Raw genomic sequence first — 19,285 nt, forward strand, 5'->3', positions numbered from 1 at the left:
CAAAAAAAAGTTACTTTTAAACCAATAAAGATAAATTTCTAACAGCATTGTTGAATTTTGTACAAAAAATAATTACTTTATTAAAATAGTTATTTTGTTCAAAAATAATGAGATTTTTAAATATATAGTTGAATTTCTCACGAAATAGTAAAATTTTCAAACCACAACATCGAAAGTTTTTTGAAGGCAGATAATTTTGTAACAAAAAAGTTACATTTTAATCCAGAACGATACATTTTCAACCAAGAAGGATGACTTTTCTACTATAAAAGATTACTTTTTAATCAAAAAGAATGCATTTTTAATTGCATAGCTGAATTTTTTATCAAAAGTAATGACTTTAATAAAATAGTGAATTTTTTCCAAATTAATGAGATTTTTAACAATTTAGTTCAATTTCTAACCAAATAGTAACATTTTCAAATCAAAAGGACGAAATTTGGTTGAAAACAGATAAATTTTTAACAAAAAAGTGACTTCAAGCAAGAAAGATACATATTTAACCAAAAAGCATGACTTTTTTACTACTAAAGACGAATTTTCAATCCAAAAGGATAAATCTGTAACAGCATAGTTGAATTTTTTATAAAAAATAATGACTTTACTAAAATAGTTCATTTTCTCAAAAATAATGAAATTTTTAACAATATATTTGAAATTCTAACCAAATAGTAAAATTTTCAAACCACAAAGTTGAATTTTTTTTTTAAGACCGATTCATTTTTAACGAAAAAGTTACTTTTCAACCAAGAAAGATTAATTTTGAACCAAGAAGGACGGCTTTTCTACTATAAAAAAGTAAATTTTCAACAAAAAAATCAAATTTCTGGTAAAAGAGACAAGGTTTTCAAAATATAGTTAAAGATTTATCCAAATAGTACAATTTTCGAGCCAAAAAGATGAATTTTTTCGCAGAGAATTGAATTTTTAACAAAAAGTTACTTTCAAAACAAGAAAGATAAATTTTCAACCAAAAAGGATGACTTTATACCTTAAAAGATGAACTTTAAATCCAAATGATTGATTTGTAACATCATAGTTGCATTTTTTATAAAAAATAATGACTTTAATAAATACTTTTAATTTTTTTTTCAAATAATGATATTTTTAACAATATAGTTGAAATTCTAACCAAATAGTAAAATTTTCAAACCACAAAGGTGTATTTTTTTTAAGACCAATACATTTTTAACAAAAAAGTTATTTTTCAACCCAGGACGAAACATTTTTAACCAAGAAGGATGTCTTTTCTGCCATAAAAAATAAATTTTCGATTAAAAATAATCAAATTTCAGGTATGAGAGACGAGGTTTAAAAAAAACAGTTAAAGATTTAAACAAATAGTACTATTTTCGAGCCAAAAAGACGAATTTTTTCGAAAAGAATGGCATTTTTAACAAAAAAGTTATTTTTCAACCAAGAAAGATCAACTTTTAACCACAAAAGAATGACTTTTCTGCTATAAAAGATGAATTTTTTTAAGACATATAAATTTTTAACAAAAAAGTTACTTTTCAACCAAGGCAGATCAATTTTCAACCAAGAAGGATGACTTTTCTACCATAAAAAATAAATTTTCAATCAAAAATAATTAAATTTCTGGTAAAAGAGACGAGGGTTTGAAAATATAGTTAAAGATTTAGCTAAATAGTACAACTTTCAAGCCAAAAAAGACGATTTTTTTAAAGAGAATTGCATTTTTAACAAAAAAGTTACTTTTCAACCAAGATACACTTTTAACGTAATAGGATGACTTTTCTACCATAAAAGATGAATTTTCAATCGAAAAGAATGAGTTGGTAACCGCATAGTTATATTTTCGATAAAAAATAATGACTCTAATAAAACAGTTAATTTTTTGAAAATGATTATATTTTTAACAATATAGTTGAATTTCTAACCAAGTAGTAAAATTTTCAAACCATAAAGTCGAAATTTTTTTGAAAACAGATAAATTTGTAACAAAAATGTTACTTTTTATGATACATGCATGATTTCAGCCCTTTTCGAAGCCTATGAAGCGGGGCTAAAGCTCTACTTTTTACTCCCTAGGGAGTAAAAAGTACTTCTTACTTCCTAGGGACCAAAGACCGAACAAAGACCGAAAATTTCCATAAATTTCTACAATTTATAAACATTTTCAAATTGAATTTTGGGTAATTTACCCATAAATTATCTGTAATATTACCAAAAATTTCATAAATTTCCGGAAATTAAAAAAAGGTTCAAAATTGAATGTTCCATTATTCATCGGAATTTAACATAAATTACCTATAATATTACCATAAATGACCAAAAATGTCATAAATTTTTGGAAATTTATAAAATTACTTAAAATTGAATTTTGGATAAGTTATGGTAAGTTACCATGTTTACGTGTTAAATTACCTTAAACTACCAAAAATTTCCATAAATTTTCGCAAATTTATAAACACTTCTAGATATGATTTTAGGTATAAATTTTCAACCAAGAAGGATGACCTTTTTACTATAAAATATGAATTTTAAATTCAAAGGATGAATTTGTAACACCATAGATAAAATTTCGACCAAAAATGATGACTTAAAAAATAATTAAATTTTTAAAATAGTGGGATTTGCAACATACAAAGATGCACTTTCAATCAAATGATCTAATTTTCAAACGAAATTATTAAAGTTCAATCAAATATTTAAATTTTTAAGACAGATGACCAATTTTTTAGAAGATATTTCAATTTGCATCAAAACTTTCCACTTTAAACCAAGAAAGATCATTTTTCTACAAAATATGATGAATTTTCAAAAAAAGAGTAAAGTTTTAAGACTAAAAAGTAGAATGTTTTAGAAAACAGTTGACTCTTATATCGAAAAAAGTGAATTTTTAGCAAAAAAAGGATCATGTTAAATGAAGAAAGCTGAATTTTTAATAAAATATTTTAATTATTAACTAAAAAGTTGACCCGTCAACAAACAAGAATAATTTACTACTCAAAAATACGACTTTTTAAGAACATCTATGAATTTTCTACGAAATAGTTGAATTTTTACACAAAAAGTTGAATCTTTGACAAAATACATGGATTTTCCGTGGTATTATAATGAAATAATAAGAAAAGTTGAATTTGTAACTTATACAATATACAGGATAAAGTTTTAACCAAAAATGGAATAGTTCAATTTTCAGAAGAAAAAAATTTTCGGTCAACAAAAAATGAATTTTCAACAAAGTTTTTAAACTTTCTACCAAAAATATGAATTTTGGAACAAGAAGATTAATTTTATATAAAAAAGACGGATTTCGTATTTATTCAATGTACAGGATAAAGTTTTAATCAAAGATGGAATACTTAAATGTTTAGTTCAAAAAAGTATATTTTTTAACAAAAAATGAATTTTGAACAATGTTGTTAAATTTTCAAACAAAAAGAGTAATTTTTGGCCAAGAAGAATTTCTACCACAATGACAAATTTTGAACAAAATAACGCATTTTCAACAAAATTATTTGATTTTAAAGTCAAAAAGATCAATTATCTATAAATTTTAACGAAATACTTTCATTTTCTATCAAAACAGTTTTTATTTTGAAAGTGAAAGTGTTGAACATACATTAATTTGAAACGAATTAAAATTAACATACATAATTCATGTTTGAAGAGTTTGAGTATAAAAAACGATTGAATTTCACAATATTCATTTTAAAAGAAAGTGAGGAAATTTTTGTATTTAATTTTTTTTTTGCTTATTGAAAGAGGTACTTTTTTTACGTTTTAATTGAATTTAAAACGGGAAATTTTAATTTTGATTTTTTTCAGAATAAACTTTGGGATATTTTTTTGAAGTTTTTTGTTCATTCTACGGGAAGAATTTTTTATTTTCAATGTTTTTCTGAATTTGAGAAGATCATTTTTTTAAAACGATTATTATAGATTTGGAAGGCACGAAAGTTTAGTTATTTATTTATTTCTGAATTCGAAAAGGGATTTTTTTCATTCAACATTTTTATATTCGTCATTTTGTTTGAAAATTAATCTTTTTAACTGAAAATTCAACTATTACATTTTTTATTGAAAATTGATCTTTTTATTTCAAAATTTAAGTATTTGATTGACAATTTATCTTTTTTAGTTGAAAATTCGTGCATTTTCTTGAAAAATCGTCTTTTTTGGTAAAAAATTAATCTTTTTTGGTAAAAAATTAATCATTTTTGTATGAAAATTTATCTTTTTTGGTTGAAAATTTATTTATTTCGTTTAAAATTCAACCAAATCAATTGAAAATTATTATTATTATTATTAAGTAATTGCTTATCTGCAGATTTAACTGCTCCATTTTTGTCTGAAACTCAGTTTTCTTTAGTTAAGAATTTAACTACTTGGTTTAAAATTATTTTTTTTTATACTGAGATTAAACTTTTCCATTTTTTATCTTGTTAAAAACAGATCTTTTTTAGTTTTATTTTGTTAAAAAAATCGTCTTTTTGGTAGAAAATTAATCTTTTTGGTTAAAAAATTATGTATTATAATTATGTATTCGCTAAGATTTCACAACGATTTCAGATAGATTTAAAGGATTTCACAAAGGCATACATGATTTGCTAATGATTTCAAAAAATTTTTAGTACTTTCACAAATATTTCAAAAAAATATAAAATATTTTCAAAGATTTCACGAAGATTTAAACGAATTTCCGAAGATTTCTAATATTTCGAAAAGATTTAAATAATTTGACAAATATCAAATATTTAAAGAATTTTTTTAATATTTAAAATATTCAAAAGATTTCACAAATATTTCATATAAATTTCAGATAGATTTAAAAGATTGAAGTGATTTTCCAAAGATTTCAATCATTTAAAAAATATTGTCAAATGTTTATAAAGTATTTCGCAAAGATTTTGGATAGATTTTATATATTTCATAGACTTCAATGATGTCTCAAAGATTTCAAAACGTTCAAAAATATTTCGAAATTTTTCAAATATTCAACAAAAATTTCATTGATTTCCCAAAGATTTCAAATATTTGACAAAGATTTCGGATAGATTTAAAAGATTTCACAAAGATTTTCCACAGATTTCAATAATTTTTAAAATATCAAATTTTTATAAAACATAAAAAATATATCGCAAAGATTTCGGATAGATTTGAAATATTTCACAGAATTCAATGATATCTCAAAAATTTCAACAACTTCACAAATATTTACAAATAATTCAAATATTCGAAAAAGACTTCAATGATATCCCAAAGATTTTAAAGATTTCCTTAAGATTTCAAATATTTGACAAAGATTTCGGATAGATTTAAAAGATTTCAATGATTTAACAAATATTATCAAATGTTTATAAAATATTTGAAATATTTCGCAAAGATTTCGGATAGATTTGAAATATTTCACAGAGTTGAATGATATTTTAAAGATTTCAAAACCTTTAAAAATATTTTCAAATGTTTCAAATATTCGAGAAAGATTCCAATGATTTACTAAAGATTTTCAATATTTGACCAAGATTTCGGTTAGATTTAAAAGATTTAACAAAGATTTTAATGATTTTCCAAACATTTCAATCAATTTAAAAATATTATGAAATGTTTATGAAATATTTGAAATATTTCGCAAAGATTTCGGATAGATTTGAAATACTTAAAAACTTCAATGATGTCTCAAAAATTTTAACAACTTCACAAACATTTCTAAATATTTTAAATATTTGACAAAGATTTCAATGATTTTCCAAAGATTTCAAATGTTTGGCAAAGATTTCGGATAGATTAAAAAGATTTCACAGACGTCAATTATTTCACAAATATTTTATTTGCCCTGGGCAATTTCTGAGGGGGAAATTGACCCCTGTTCCCCCCTTGGGTTCCGCCGCCTCTGGAGTAGACACCCTACAATTAAAAATTATTTTATTAAATTAAATCTCTTTTTTGTACAGAAATTATTTGCATGGAAGAGTCGCAGCCAATTCTCTGTTAGGGCCCGTGGAATTGGAAAAGGTGCTACCGAATAGGGAAATTAAAATTTTTATTGGCACCTGGAACATGAATGGTCAGACCCCGCCGAAGGAATTGAACGATTTCATGTTACCGCCGGATATCGAAACGGTTCCGGATATGCTTGTCATTGGAACCCAAGAATCTTGTTCAGAAAAAAGCGAATGGGAGGCTGCTTTGCAGGAAACTTTGGGACCATCGCACGTTTTGTTAACAAGTGCAGGTCTTGGAACACTGCATCTCGCTCTTTTCCTCCGCAGAGACTTGATTTGGTTTTGCTCGATTCCGGAAGAGGATAGCTTTTCAACAAGGACCGGAAGCGCCTTTCGAACCAAAGGAGCCGTTGCTCTGGCCTTGATTATTTTTGGGACTAGTTTCCTTTTTGTTACTTCACATTTAACCGCCCATCAGGATAAAGTCAAGGAGAGGATTCACGATATCAAGAGGATCGTTCGAAATCTTGATCTGCCCAAGGATCTTCCTACCAGGCACAAGAGTAAAGGTATTCTAACATTTTTTTTTTAATTGTATTTTTATTAAGTTTTCTCGATGTTGGATTCAAATCAAGGCCTAAAATGTATCTAATTTTGGATTACAAACCATTTTTATTTGTAGATTCCTATCCCCTAATTAGAATAAGAGCTGAAAATAGTAAATTAATTTAATTGATTAAATTTTAATCGCTTTCTATTCCTAATATTTCAAGTAAAAATATTGAATTTTCAACAAATGGGTCAATTTTTAATGAAATAGTTTAATTTTCCATAAAGAATTAATTTTTTTACCATGAAGACTGATTTTATACAAACAAAAAATCAATGTTTAACGAAATAGTTAAATTTTCGGTTAGTGTCAGAGTTAAAGTTTTTTCTCGAAAGAATAGTTTATATTTCGAGGTTTTCTTCAATTTTCAATAACTTCCTTAGAAATCAATATTTTGTAATGTATTTGGACCGTTAATTTAAAAAAATCTAATCACAGTACAAGATCTTAAAGTTGTTTTATACTTATACGCTGTTGAGATACTGTGGAAAAATAGCTACAAAATGATCTTGAAAAATAGAAAAATAGGCTTCATGCTTGGCTCATTTTCTACACAATTTTTAGAGCAATTAATCCTTTAAAGAAAAAAGTTTTTAGCTCTGACAGATTTAAAATTAAGAGAACTTAATCATCAAAAAAGAGGTGGATTCAAACTTTTGAACGGTAGTGTAGATTTTAAATCAATTTTTCAGTAAAAAAATTAGTTTTCAACAACAAAAATGGTTTTAACAAGATAGTTAAATTTTCAGCTAAATATATGAACTTTCAGTAGATGAAGTAAATTTTCTATAAAAATGACGAATTTTCAACAAAATATATCAATTTTAAACCAAATAGTTAAATTTTCAGCATAAAACATTTACAACGAAAAAAAAATTCAAGAAAATATTTGAATTTTCAACCAAATAGTCGAACATTCAGATAATAAAGTTAATTTTTATAAAAGGATTAATTTTTAAATGAAATGCATCATTCTTAAACTAAATCGTTGAATTTTCAGTAAAAAAAAATGACTACCACACAGATTGATTTTCTACCATAAAAACGAATTTTATTAACAAAATAACTAATTTGTCTACCAAATAAATACAGTTTTGGTTAATAAAGTTAATTCTCTATAAAAAATACGAATTTTTAACAAAATATATAATTTTAGAACCAAAAAGGCAAATGTTCAGATAATAAAGTTATTTTTCTATAAACAAGCGATTTCCGAAGAAATATTTAAATTTGCAACTCAAAAAATGAATTTTCAGTCAAGAAGTTGAATTTTCTACCCCAAAAGGCAAATTATCAACAAAAAACGTGAGTTTTTAACTAAGTAGTTGAATTTTGAATGAAAAATAAATATTTTATCATGAAGATTGATTTTCTACAAAAAAAGACGAATTATTAGGTAATAAAGTTAATTTTCCATAAAAGAAAACAAATTTTTAACCAAATGGCTGAATTTTGAGTTGATAACGTGAATTATCTATTAAAAAATACGAATTTTCAACAAAAAACATCAATTTGAAAACAAATAGTTTAATTTTGAGTAAAAAATTAGATTTAAACAAAACAAAAAACAATTTCTGACAACATAGTTAAATTTTCAACACAAAAAGTAAATCTCCAATCAAGTAGATGAATTTTCGAACAAAAGACATGATTTTTAAAACAAACACTTACATTTTTAATTTTAAAAAAATGTTCTATCACGAACGTTGATTCGATTCCAAAAAGACCAATTTTCAACCGAATATTTGAACTTTTAGTTAATAAATCTAATTCTATATAGAGAAAAAAAGACTAACTTTCAATAAAACACGTCAATTTTAAAACAAGTAGTTGAATCTTAATTAAAAAATATTAATTTTTAACAAATAAAAAAATGTTAAGAAAATAGTTAAATTTTCAACCAAGAAGATGAACTTTTCACAAAATTGTTGAATTTACAACAATATAATTACATTTAGAGCTACATAATTAAATTTTTCACACAAAAAAATTAGTTATCTACTAAAAATATTACAATAGACTTTTCAATTAATAAGAATTAATTATAATTTGCAATCGAAAAGATCAATTTTCAAACAAAAAGATTAATTTTCATCAAAAAAGATTAATTTTCAACCAAATAGTTGAATTTTCAGCTAAAAAAATTGGTTTAAAAAAATTGTTAACAAAGTAGATAAATTTTCAATAATTAGTGCAATAGCTGATACTTTAATCAAGAAACTTTCAATTTAAAATTTTTAAAAATTCAACCAAAAAAGATTAATTTTCAAGAAAAATACAATAACGAATTTTGTACAAAATAGTTCAGTTTTCAACCAAAGAGACGGATATTGAATGAAAAATATGAATTTTCATCAAAGATTGATTTTGAATAAAATATATTAATTTGCAACAGAATAATTTCATTTTCAACTAAAAAAAATTATATTTAACAAAAAATAATTCTCAAGATTTTTAGTTAAACAAATTAATTATAATCCAGAAAAAAAGAATTTTTATAATTTATAGACTAAGAAATAACATTTTTGACATTTTTTTCCAATTTAGGACACTAATATATAAGTAACTTGAAACTTTAATTTTAGTTTTTTTGCAGGCCCTTTGTCATTTTTGTATATCAACTCTTATATTTTTGATTTTAAACTTGCTTCTAAATTTATATTTTCGGTTTTGAAAATGCAACTGTCTTCTAGAAAATTAGACATCTAGGCTTGATAATTTAGCTATTTTGTAGAAAATTAATCTCTTTTTGTTCAAGATTCAGCTATTTTGTTGAAAAATCGTCTTTATTGGTTGAATTCAACTGTGTTTGATTTCAAATTAAAATCTTTTTTGGTTGGAATAATATCAAATATTATATTTTTCGTTGAGAATTCATATATTTTATTCAAAATTCAATTACTTTGGTGGAAAATTCAACTAGTTTGAGAAAAAAGGAAATTTTTTATTGAAAATTCATATTTTCGGTTTGAAATTCAACTATTTTTTTGAAAAGTGTTGTTTTCGGTTTTCAAAAAAAAAATCTGTGGAGGGTTCAGATATTTGTTTGAAAATTTGTGTTTTCTGCTTGAAAATTTAAGTACATGCTTGGTTGAAAGTTGATCAGCTTTGTTATAAATTTAGTTGTTTTGTTGAAGATTCATAATTTTATTTGGAAATTAATTTGCTTGGTTGAAAATTTAACTCTTTTTTGAAAATTCGTTTCTATAGTTTTAAAATGGGGAAAAAATGACTATTTATTTGAACATTATTCTTTTTATTGAAAATTTAAATTTTCATTCTCAAAATTCAACCACTTGATAGAAAAATCATTTAGTTTGTTGAAAAAATAACCAAAATTTTAGTTTAAAAATTCATCTCTTCAGGTAAAAAATTTCTTTAGAGCGTTTAGATATTTTTTGAAAATTCGTGTTTTCTGATTAGAAATTCAACAATTTGAATCTTCAACTAAACAACAGAATTTTTAATTCAGTTGTTTAGTTGAAGATTCATATTTTTAGTTGAAATTTACACTTGAAAAAAATATTTCGTTCAAAATTCATTGGGGGGGGGGGGGGTAAAAATTCAAATATTTTTGTAGAAACTTCAACTATTTGGTTGACAATGAACTTTTTTTTCAATTTAACTCTTTTGTTTAAAATTCTTCTCTTTGGTTTGAAAATAGTTCAAAATTTGACTCTTTGGTTGAACCATTGTTTAAAAATTCATGTATTTTGTTAAAGATTTAACTATTTTTGTAGATAGTCCAACTTTTTGATTAAAAAATAAGTGTTTTTTTAAATTCATCCTTTTGGCTTAAACCTTTTTTGGTTAAAAATACAATTTCTAGATACAAAAAAAGCAAAACTATTTTGTTTTCTTTGATGATTTAGTGGGGTTTAATGCATTTTTTTTAAAGAACTAAGATATTTCTTAGGGTTTCAAAGATTTGCAGATATTTAAAATTATTTTATAGAATTCACCCTGAATTCTTTTAATTTTTTGGAATTCTTTTTTTTAATTCAAATTAATCCTTCTAAATTAGCTTAATTAAATCGATTTTTTCACTGTATTAACGTTGTTATTTAATTGATCGTGAGAATCAGATGATAAAATGATAAAAGAATTTAAAACATTTTAAGGTATTTTTTCAAGTACCTTGGAATTTTCAAGAACTTTACGAAATTTCAAAAGTTTTTACCAGTTTTTAAAGGATTTATAATGTTTTAGGAATTATTAAAAGATTCCAAGGCATTTTCAAAAGATTTAAACAATTTCAATGGTTTTTCAAGGGTTTTGATCATTTTATGGGATTTGCAAAAATTTGCATGCGGTTATAAAGAATTTCTGAAGATATTGAAGGATTTTACAGGACGTGTGAGGTTTTAATTTAATTGATTCGTACGCAGTGCGAAATTTCGTATCTTTTCCAACAATTCAAGAGATTTTCAAATAATTTTTGCAATTTATTTGGAATTCGCCCTGAATTCTTCTAACTTCACTCTATTCTACTCATGTAACACTTACTCAATTCAATTAATTTTTTCAGACTTTTGAAATGTATTGAATTCAATTAATTCTTTTTTTCAATTCAGTTTAATTTTCTTATAAATTCCATCGAATGCTTCTCGGTTTCCTTCAATTCCTATAAATGCACTCAAATTTTACAAAAATGAGTTAATTTTTTTCTCAGACAATTTTCTAATTAATTAGAATTATTTTGAATTTAACTTTTTTTTTTAATCTAATGTATTTATCCTAAATTTATTACCCTTTGAGTGTAAAAAAAGTATTGTATGATAGAGGCAAAAACTACCCTTTCGTCCTTATATTTTATCCAATAGGGACTGCGGAAAAATTAAAAATAAATTGAGATAAATTGAACCAATTAATTTCAGACGTGACGCAGAATTTTGACTGTGTCTTTTGGTGTGGCGATTTAAACTTTCGACTTTCCCAGCCGCGAGAAGAGGTGATTCAGTGGATCACAGATACAAGATTTCCACGACAAAGTCCCGTTAATTTGCAGAAGGATCAGTTGCGGACAATTTTGAATGACGGCTCGGTTTTTCGGGGATTTCAAGAAGCACCAATTACTTTTCCGCCAACTTACAAATACGACCCGGGCACGCAGAATTTCGATTCGAGCAATAAGCAGAGGACACCCGCCTACACGGATCGAATTCTTTTTAAGGGAAAAGCGCACACGAGAGGATATATCAGAAGACTGAGCCACGAAAGCACCGGGACGCAAAAAGACGGAGCGATTGAGTGCTTAATTTATGATTCCGTTCCGAGCATCTGCACGTCGGATCACAAACCCGTTTGGGGAGTCTTCAAGACCACAGTTCGTCCTGGAATTGATACGTAAGTACAGGATTGCAAATTTTACCCAAATTACGATTTATTACATTTGCAGGGTGTCCGTCTGACCGGGAAATCGGAAAAGGGTGCAGACGAATTGATTTCGGGGATATAAACCTGATTTATGAATTGTGATCAATTGTAAAATCCCACCGCTGCCACCTTTTAGGACAGTATTTCAGGGTTGCTGCAAAATTCCAATTTCTAATTTCCCCGACTATTACCAGACCAATTTTTTATTTTTCCTGCCATCTGGGCGATCAATAATTTTTAAACAAAAATATTTTTGTTTCTAAATATAATATTTTAAACAATTTAAATGGTAACAGTCATACATAATTTTATAATGGGTCATCCGCAAATTCAGTGAGACGTACGTAAAATAAATGGGTTTTCAACTCAAAACAAGATATTTTAAACCAAGAATGGAATAATTTCATTTTTAATTAAAATAATTAAGTTTCAACTAAGGAAAAAGGAATTTTTCAACAAAATACTTGAATTTTCAACAAAATAGTTCAATTTTCAACCAAATTGATTCGGCAAAAAAAATGAATTCGTAACCAAAAGTATCATAATGGTTATTATTACCGCAAAATACGAATTTTCAACAAAATATGTAGTTGAATCGTCAAAAAAAAATAGACAGGATTTTTCCGTAAAATAATTAAATTCTCAAGCCATACAGGCCGATTTCCTGCAAAACAGTGGAGTTTTCAACCCGAAAATATGAATTTTTACCCTAAAAATATAAATTTGCTACAAAAATAAATGAGTTTTCAACCCAAGAAGCTGCGTTTTAAACCAAATAAATTTTTAACTAAAAAAGATATATTTATAAGCAAAAATGCAATAGTTCCATTTATATTGAAAAAATAAATTTTCAGCTAAACAAATGAGTTTTCAACAAATTAGTGAAGTTTACTTTTTCTGTAAAAAAAAATTTTAATTTAAAGAAACTAATTTTCAATCAATGAAACACATTTTTAACCAGAATTAATTTCTAAGAAGTGACATGAAATTTCATACAAATATTTGAATTTTTATAGGAATTTTCAACCTTATAGTTCATTTTTCTACCAAAAAATGAGTTTAAAAAAAAAAAGATAGTTTCAACCAACTGTATTAATTTTCTATAAAAAAATATTAATTTGCAACAAAATACAGGAATTTTCCACTAAATTTTTTAGCCTTGTACTAAAGAAGATAAATTTTCAAGCCAAAGTGGAATAGTTATACCTTCAGTTAAAAAAAAAAAAATTTTCGCTAAACCTTTTCAACTCGAAAAAGACGAATATTCAACAAAATAAAATAAATTTCAATTTAAAAAAGCAATAATTTTCAAGCATAAATGGAACAGTTACTTTTGCTTTTCACCTAGGAAAAATTCGTTGGCAGCTAAACAAATGAATTTTCAACAAATTAGGTAACTTTTGAAACCAATGAAAGATGCATTTTTTATCAAAATGATAAACTTTTAACAAAATACATGAATTTTCAACTAATAAAGATAAAATTTCAACTAAAATAAACGAATTTTGAACAAAATACTTAAATTTTCAACCAAACAAATAAATTTGTATTTAAAAAGATGAAGTTATAAGTAATGAGACTACTTTCGCAGTTCAAAAAATTAATTTAAAATTTTTAAAAACTCATTTTCTATCAAAGAAATTAATTTTCAACCAAAATTAGTTTCTAACAAGAGACACGAATTTTGAATCAAATATTTGAATTTTTAAATAAATTCCCAACCTAATAGTTACAGTTTTAAAAAAAACAACAAAGTCTTCTTGTCAAAAAGATCACTTCTCAATAAAATACCGGAATTTTTAATCAAGTTTTGCAACTTTCAACTGAAGAAAATTAATTTTCAACCAAACTTGGAATAGTTAAATTTTCAATTAAAATCCAAAAATTTGAGTTTTTAGCGAAAATTATAATAGTTCTTTTTTGTACTAAAAAAGATGTTAATTTTAAATTAATTTAAAATTATTAAATGAATCCCCAAAAATAGTTTATTACTGAAATTTTGAATTACCAAAATTTTATAATTACCAAATTTTCAAAAACCCGAAATTTAAAATTCTCGAAATCAGTAAATTACAGAAATTTAAAATGGCCGACATTATTAAAATAAGAAAATTTAAAATTACTGAGTTTGTATAATTACCGAAATTTTAAACCCCGAATTATAAAATTCCTAAAACATTTAAATCCTGAAATTAGTTAATAACGGTAATTAAATTTTTTTAAATTATTAAATGGCAGTAACTACCGGAATTGAAAAATTCGAATTGTTAAAATACTGCAATTTTAAATTCCCAAAATAAGTAAATTACAGAAATGTTAAATTCCCGAAATTAGTAAATTACGGATATTAGTGAAACTTAAAAATCCAGAAAATTGCTATATTTAGGAATTTGAAATTTCGGAAATTAAATATTTTCTGAAAGTTAAAAATTCGGAATTTTACTTTATTCGAGAAAATTCAGCAATTTATTATCTTCGGAAATTTGAACATTCGATATTTCAATGGGAGTTGGAAGGGTAGATAGTAAATTATTGACATTTTAAATTACCGTAATTGTATAATTACCGAAGAAGTGTAAGCCGAATTTATAAATTCCCGAAATTAGTAAATTCCAAAAAATTTTATAATTTCCGAATTAATAAAAAACGAATGATCAAAATCCTTAAATTATTAAACTACAGGAATTAAACAATTCCCGCATTAGTAAATTACAGAAATTTAATTTTCCTGAAATTATTAAATGATTGAAATCGTAAAATTAACGAAATTTTAAAACCCGAGATTTTAAAATCACGAAATTTTACATTCCTGAAGTTAATAAATTGCAGATATTTAAAAATTTTGAAATTGGTAAACTACAGAAATTCCCTAATTTTGTATATTACCGACAATTTTAGAATCCGAAATATCAAAATCCTGAAATTTTAAATTCCAAAAATTAGTGAATTACAGAGATTTCCGAAATTTGAAAACCCGAATTGTCAAAATCCTGTAATTTGAAATTCCCGAAATTAGTAAATTACTCTAATTTAAAGATTTAGAATTTTACTATATTCGGGAATATGAAATTTCAACAATGAACTGTTTTCGGGAATTTGAAAATTCTGAAATTTACCTTATTTGTGAATTTGAAAATTTATTATTTTCGGGTATTTGAACCTAATTAATAAAAAATTAATATCAAAATTCCGGAACTAGTAAATTACAGAGATTTCCAATTCCTCAAATTACAAAATTACAGAAATAAAAAAAAAGAAATTTAAAATTCCCGAAATTAGTAAATCAGCGAAATTTAAAAATTCCTGAAATTAGTAAATTACTGAAACTTAAAAATTCAGAAAGTTACTATATTGTGTATACTTACCCAAAGAATTACGACCCGAGTGTTTAACTCCTGAATTTAGTAAATTCACGAATTTAGTAAGTTACAGAAATTGAAAATCCCTGAAATTAGTAAATTACATTAATTAAAAAATACTGAAATTAGTAAATTGTTAAAACTTTAAATTAAAAAGATTTTATAATTGCCGAAATAATAAAACACAAATTTTTAAATTCCCATTATTAGTAAATTACAGACATTTTAAATTACAAAAGTTGTATAGTTGCAGAAATTATTATTACCGAAATTTTTAATTCGTGAAATTAATAAATTACAAAAATTTCCAATTCCTAAAATTACAAAATTACAGAAATTAAAAAAACATCGTTAAATTAAAATTCCCGAAATTAAACATTCCTGAAATTATTAAACAACTGAAACTTTAAATTACCTGAATAATAAAATCCTAATTTTTAAATTACGAAATTAGTCAATTACATGGATACAAAATTTCTGACAGGAGAAAATTATAGAAATTAAAAAATGCCGAACTGGTTAAAGTACTAAAATTTTAAAACCCGAATTTTCAAAATCATACCATTTTAAATTCCTGAAATTAGTAAATTTCCGACATTTTAAGACACGAATTGTCAAAATCCTGAAATTAAAAATTTCGGAAATGAGTAAATTACAGAAATGTCAAGTTCTTGAAATTATTAAATTACTGAAATTTAAAAATTCGGAAATTTACAGTTTTGTAGCATTTGAAATTTTAGCAATAAACTTTTTTCGGAAAAATAAAAATCTAGAAATTTACTTTATTCTGAAAAAATTTTTTAAAATATTTTTCTAACAAAAATAAAAATGGAAAGAAAAATGAGAATGTATCGATTCTCAGGTATCAAAGAGAGAGCACTTGTTCTTTGGTGCTGTCAATTTGTAGATGCTTACATTTTTCTTACCTTGATAAGAAAAGATAATTTTAGTTGAAAATTCTTCAGTTTAGTTGAAAATTGATGTATTTTGTTTAAAAAATCGTCCAAACTAATCTCTTTGGTTGAAAATTCAATTTTTCTAAAGGATTCATTCAACTAGTTGAAAATTCATCAGTTTGGTGAAAAATTAATTTGTTTTTTTACTCAAAATTGAACTATTCGATTTTTGGTTGAAAAATAATCTTTTTTAGTTCATAATTCAATCATTGGTTTGTGAATTTGTCTTCATTAGTTGAAAATTCCACTATTTCGTTGGAAACTTATGTGATTGGTTATTAAAAATCGAATTTTTTGGTAGAAAATTAATCTTCTTGTTTGAAAATTTATCTTTTGGGCTGGAAATTCAATTATCCGAGATGAATATTTATTATTTTAGTCAAATATTTTTCAGTCTGGTTGAAAATTAATTTTATTAACCGAACACTTAACTGTTCTATTAATTGTTAAAAGTTGATCTTTTTTAATTTCAATTTAAACTATTTTCTTAAAAACTCTTCTCTTTGTATTAGTACCGAAACTTTGGTAATGTAATTTTATTTTATTTTCTTTATTTTTATTTTCAATAGACTCTTTTTGTAATTTGATAGCAATAAACATAAAAAAACATGAAAGAAAGAAAAAAAGAAGGAATTTTTCTTTCCTCTTTTTTATTTTTGTCTGAAAATTATTTTTTCAAATTTTTTTCAGATCACAATTGGAGCATTTTTTTGTTTGTTTGCTGGGGTAATTTGGTCAGTAGATTCTTGTTTTTTAAACAGGAGTTTGCATCAATTTAATGATTAAACGTTAAATGGATTTTTTAATTTGGATTTTAATCTAATTTAAATTTCTTAAATATTTACTTTATTCGGAAATTTAAAAAGTCTGCAATTTCTTATCTTCGGGAATTGGAAAATTACTAAATTACTACTTAATTTTCAGTTTTTTTTACTCTTTTTTTTTAGAATTCCCTTGGCAGCTGGACTCTTCAACCGAGAAATTTATTTGGAAGGTATTCGAAGAAGAGCAGCGGCTTGGGATGATCCTCGAGGCACTTCAAAAGTCTGCTCCATCCAGTGATATACTTTCATGACATTCCGGGACTTGTCAAGTATATTTTCTGCATTATTCTATTTATTAATCTTCCTGTGCTAATCCACGAGAGTGCAGTATTCTGCAAATACGTCAAAACTCTGCAGAAACTCGTGCAATCCTAAAAAAAAAGAGCACTATTGATTTTGCTGAAATCATAAAGCTCGCGAATGCAAAATAGCCTCAGGCCTTTTCCCAGTTTATATCTTACTTTCGCTATCGATTTCTGAACATTTTTTTTAATCGCAATTTTTGCAGACTTAATCTTCGTTGTGCACTAGGTTTTACTGAAAGATAATTTAATTTTTTTGAGAAAAATAATGCTTAGTCCTACTTTAATTCAACAGGCACACGGCTTTTGGAAAAGCCTTAGACTCGTTTTATGTTTAGTTTTAGGAATTTATAAGAAAATGTGTTAATCACGCGTGAAAAAGGGTTGGGTAGAAAAAAATCACTGGTGATAAGAGATATTAAACTCCAGATATATAAACAGGTTCTAAAATATTTAGGCCTCAATTTGATAATTTTTCCAGAACTCTCTAAGATTTGTGTGAAAAAAATATTTCTACAAAATGTTGTAATTCCCAACCCTGAATGTAATAGGGTGGTCGAAAAAAGACTTTATTTTGTTTTATCAATTCTGACACCCATAAAAAGTGTTTCTTTTGATCTCTTAATGACGCCTGATTTTTGACATAATTAACAAAATCCATTAGCAGTGATTAATTAAATAAAACAAGCATTTTATTTTTGAAAATCGACCCGGGGAAGTCCTAAATATATATATTTGGTTTAGTTCTGCCGAAAATCGGGAGTTATTTTCACACCGAAAGGAACGCTTTCTAGGGGAAAAGTTTAAGAAAAAATTTATTTTTTATTTTTGACCACTCTAATGTGTAAATACAAAAAATGCACGATACGTGTTCGACGTTAGCACAATTTTAAAAAGTTTTTTGAATTTTGTTTTTACTCAATGAAAAGCAAACCACTTTGGGAAGCTCTAAGAAAACGTATCGCATGAATCTAGTCAATGAAGAAGAATTAATTAAATACAACTGTGATGCATACGTGACTCGTGATAAGTTTTTTATTGCAATTAAATTTGGATGAAAGATCGCTGATTTAATCAGTATTTAATTTTAGTAAATGTGAAAGATGTAAGAATGAGGTTTCTTCAAATAGAACTGAAGATTCGAAAATAGTGTAAGCACAACAGTATTGATACCTATTATTTAAATTTTTTAAAGGCTGGCTGGTTCAGCAAAAAATTGTATGAGGAAATAAAAGGCGAAATGAAAAAAAAAGATAGAATTGAATAAGAGAGATATTTCGAGATATCGAAAATCTGCGACCACTTTTCAATTTCGCATGAAATAATCTTGTTTCGAGAGAAACACTAAATAAGAGAGTGTCCATTTAAAAACTACATTTTTTTCCTTAAGTTCCACTCTCTCAAATTTATATCTTTGAAAAATAGTTTAGATGACATAATTTTGCCGAAAAGGAAAATCCGGAATATTGAAATATGGCACAAATATAATAAAACCAAAATGATGTAATTATCGAAATTTTATAAGACGAATTTTAAATATTCCTTAGTTAATATATTACAGAAATTAACTATTAAAATTAACGAAATTAGTAAATTTGAGAAATTGTAAATGACTGAAATTATAAAAATTATCGAAATTGTATACTTACCCAAAGAATAAGACCCAAATTTTCAGAATCAGGAAATTTTTATTTCCTGACATTAATGAAATACATAAATTAAAAAATGCCGAAATCAGTAAATTACTGAAACTTGAAATTACCGAAATAATAAAACACAAAATTTAACATACATATATTATGTATATTATATATATATTATATATATACATATATATATATATTATTTAAACTTTCGACTTTCCCAGCCGCGAGAAGAGGTGATTCAGTGGATCACAGATACAAGATTTCCACGACAAAGTCCCGTTAATTTGCAGAAGGATCAGT

At 25.1% G+C, this 19,285-nt stretch overlaps 1 protein-coding gene across 2 annotated transcripts in view; it reads left to right on the top strand.

The window, feature by feature from the left end:
• The window catches only part of LOC117170262 (inositol polyphosphate 5-phosphatase E), a 36,347-nt gene extending 17,756 nt beyond the window's left edge, over window positions 1-18,591 (top strand). For both annotated transcript variants that reach the window (XM_033356915.1, XM_033356914.1), the window contains 3 exons: window positions 5,922-6,481; window positions 11,400-11,868; window positions 17,161-18,591. In XM_033356915.1, coding sequence (XP_033212806.1) covers window positions 5,922-6,481; window positions 11,400-11,868; window positions 17,161-17,275 — 1,144 coding nt within the window. In that variant the 3' untranslated portion in view covers window positions 17,276-18,591. The remainder of the gene's footprint in view (window positions 1-5,921; window positions 6,482-11,399; window positions 11,869-17,160) is intronic.
• The last annotated feature ends 694 nt before the right edge of the window (window positions 18,592-19,285 follow it).

The sequence above is a fragment of the Belonocnema kinseyi genome, chromosome 3 (genome assembly GCF_010883055.1).
Source record: "Belonocnema kinseyi isolate 2016_QV_RU_SX_M_011 chromosome 3, B_treatae_v1, whole genome shotgun sequence".
Lineage (NCBI taxonomy): Eukaryota > Metazoa > Arthropoda > Insecta > Hymenoptera > Cynipidae > Belonocnema > Belonocnema kinseyi.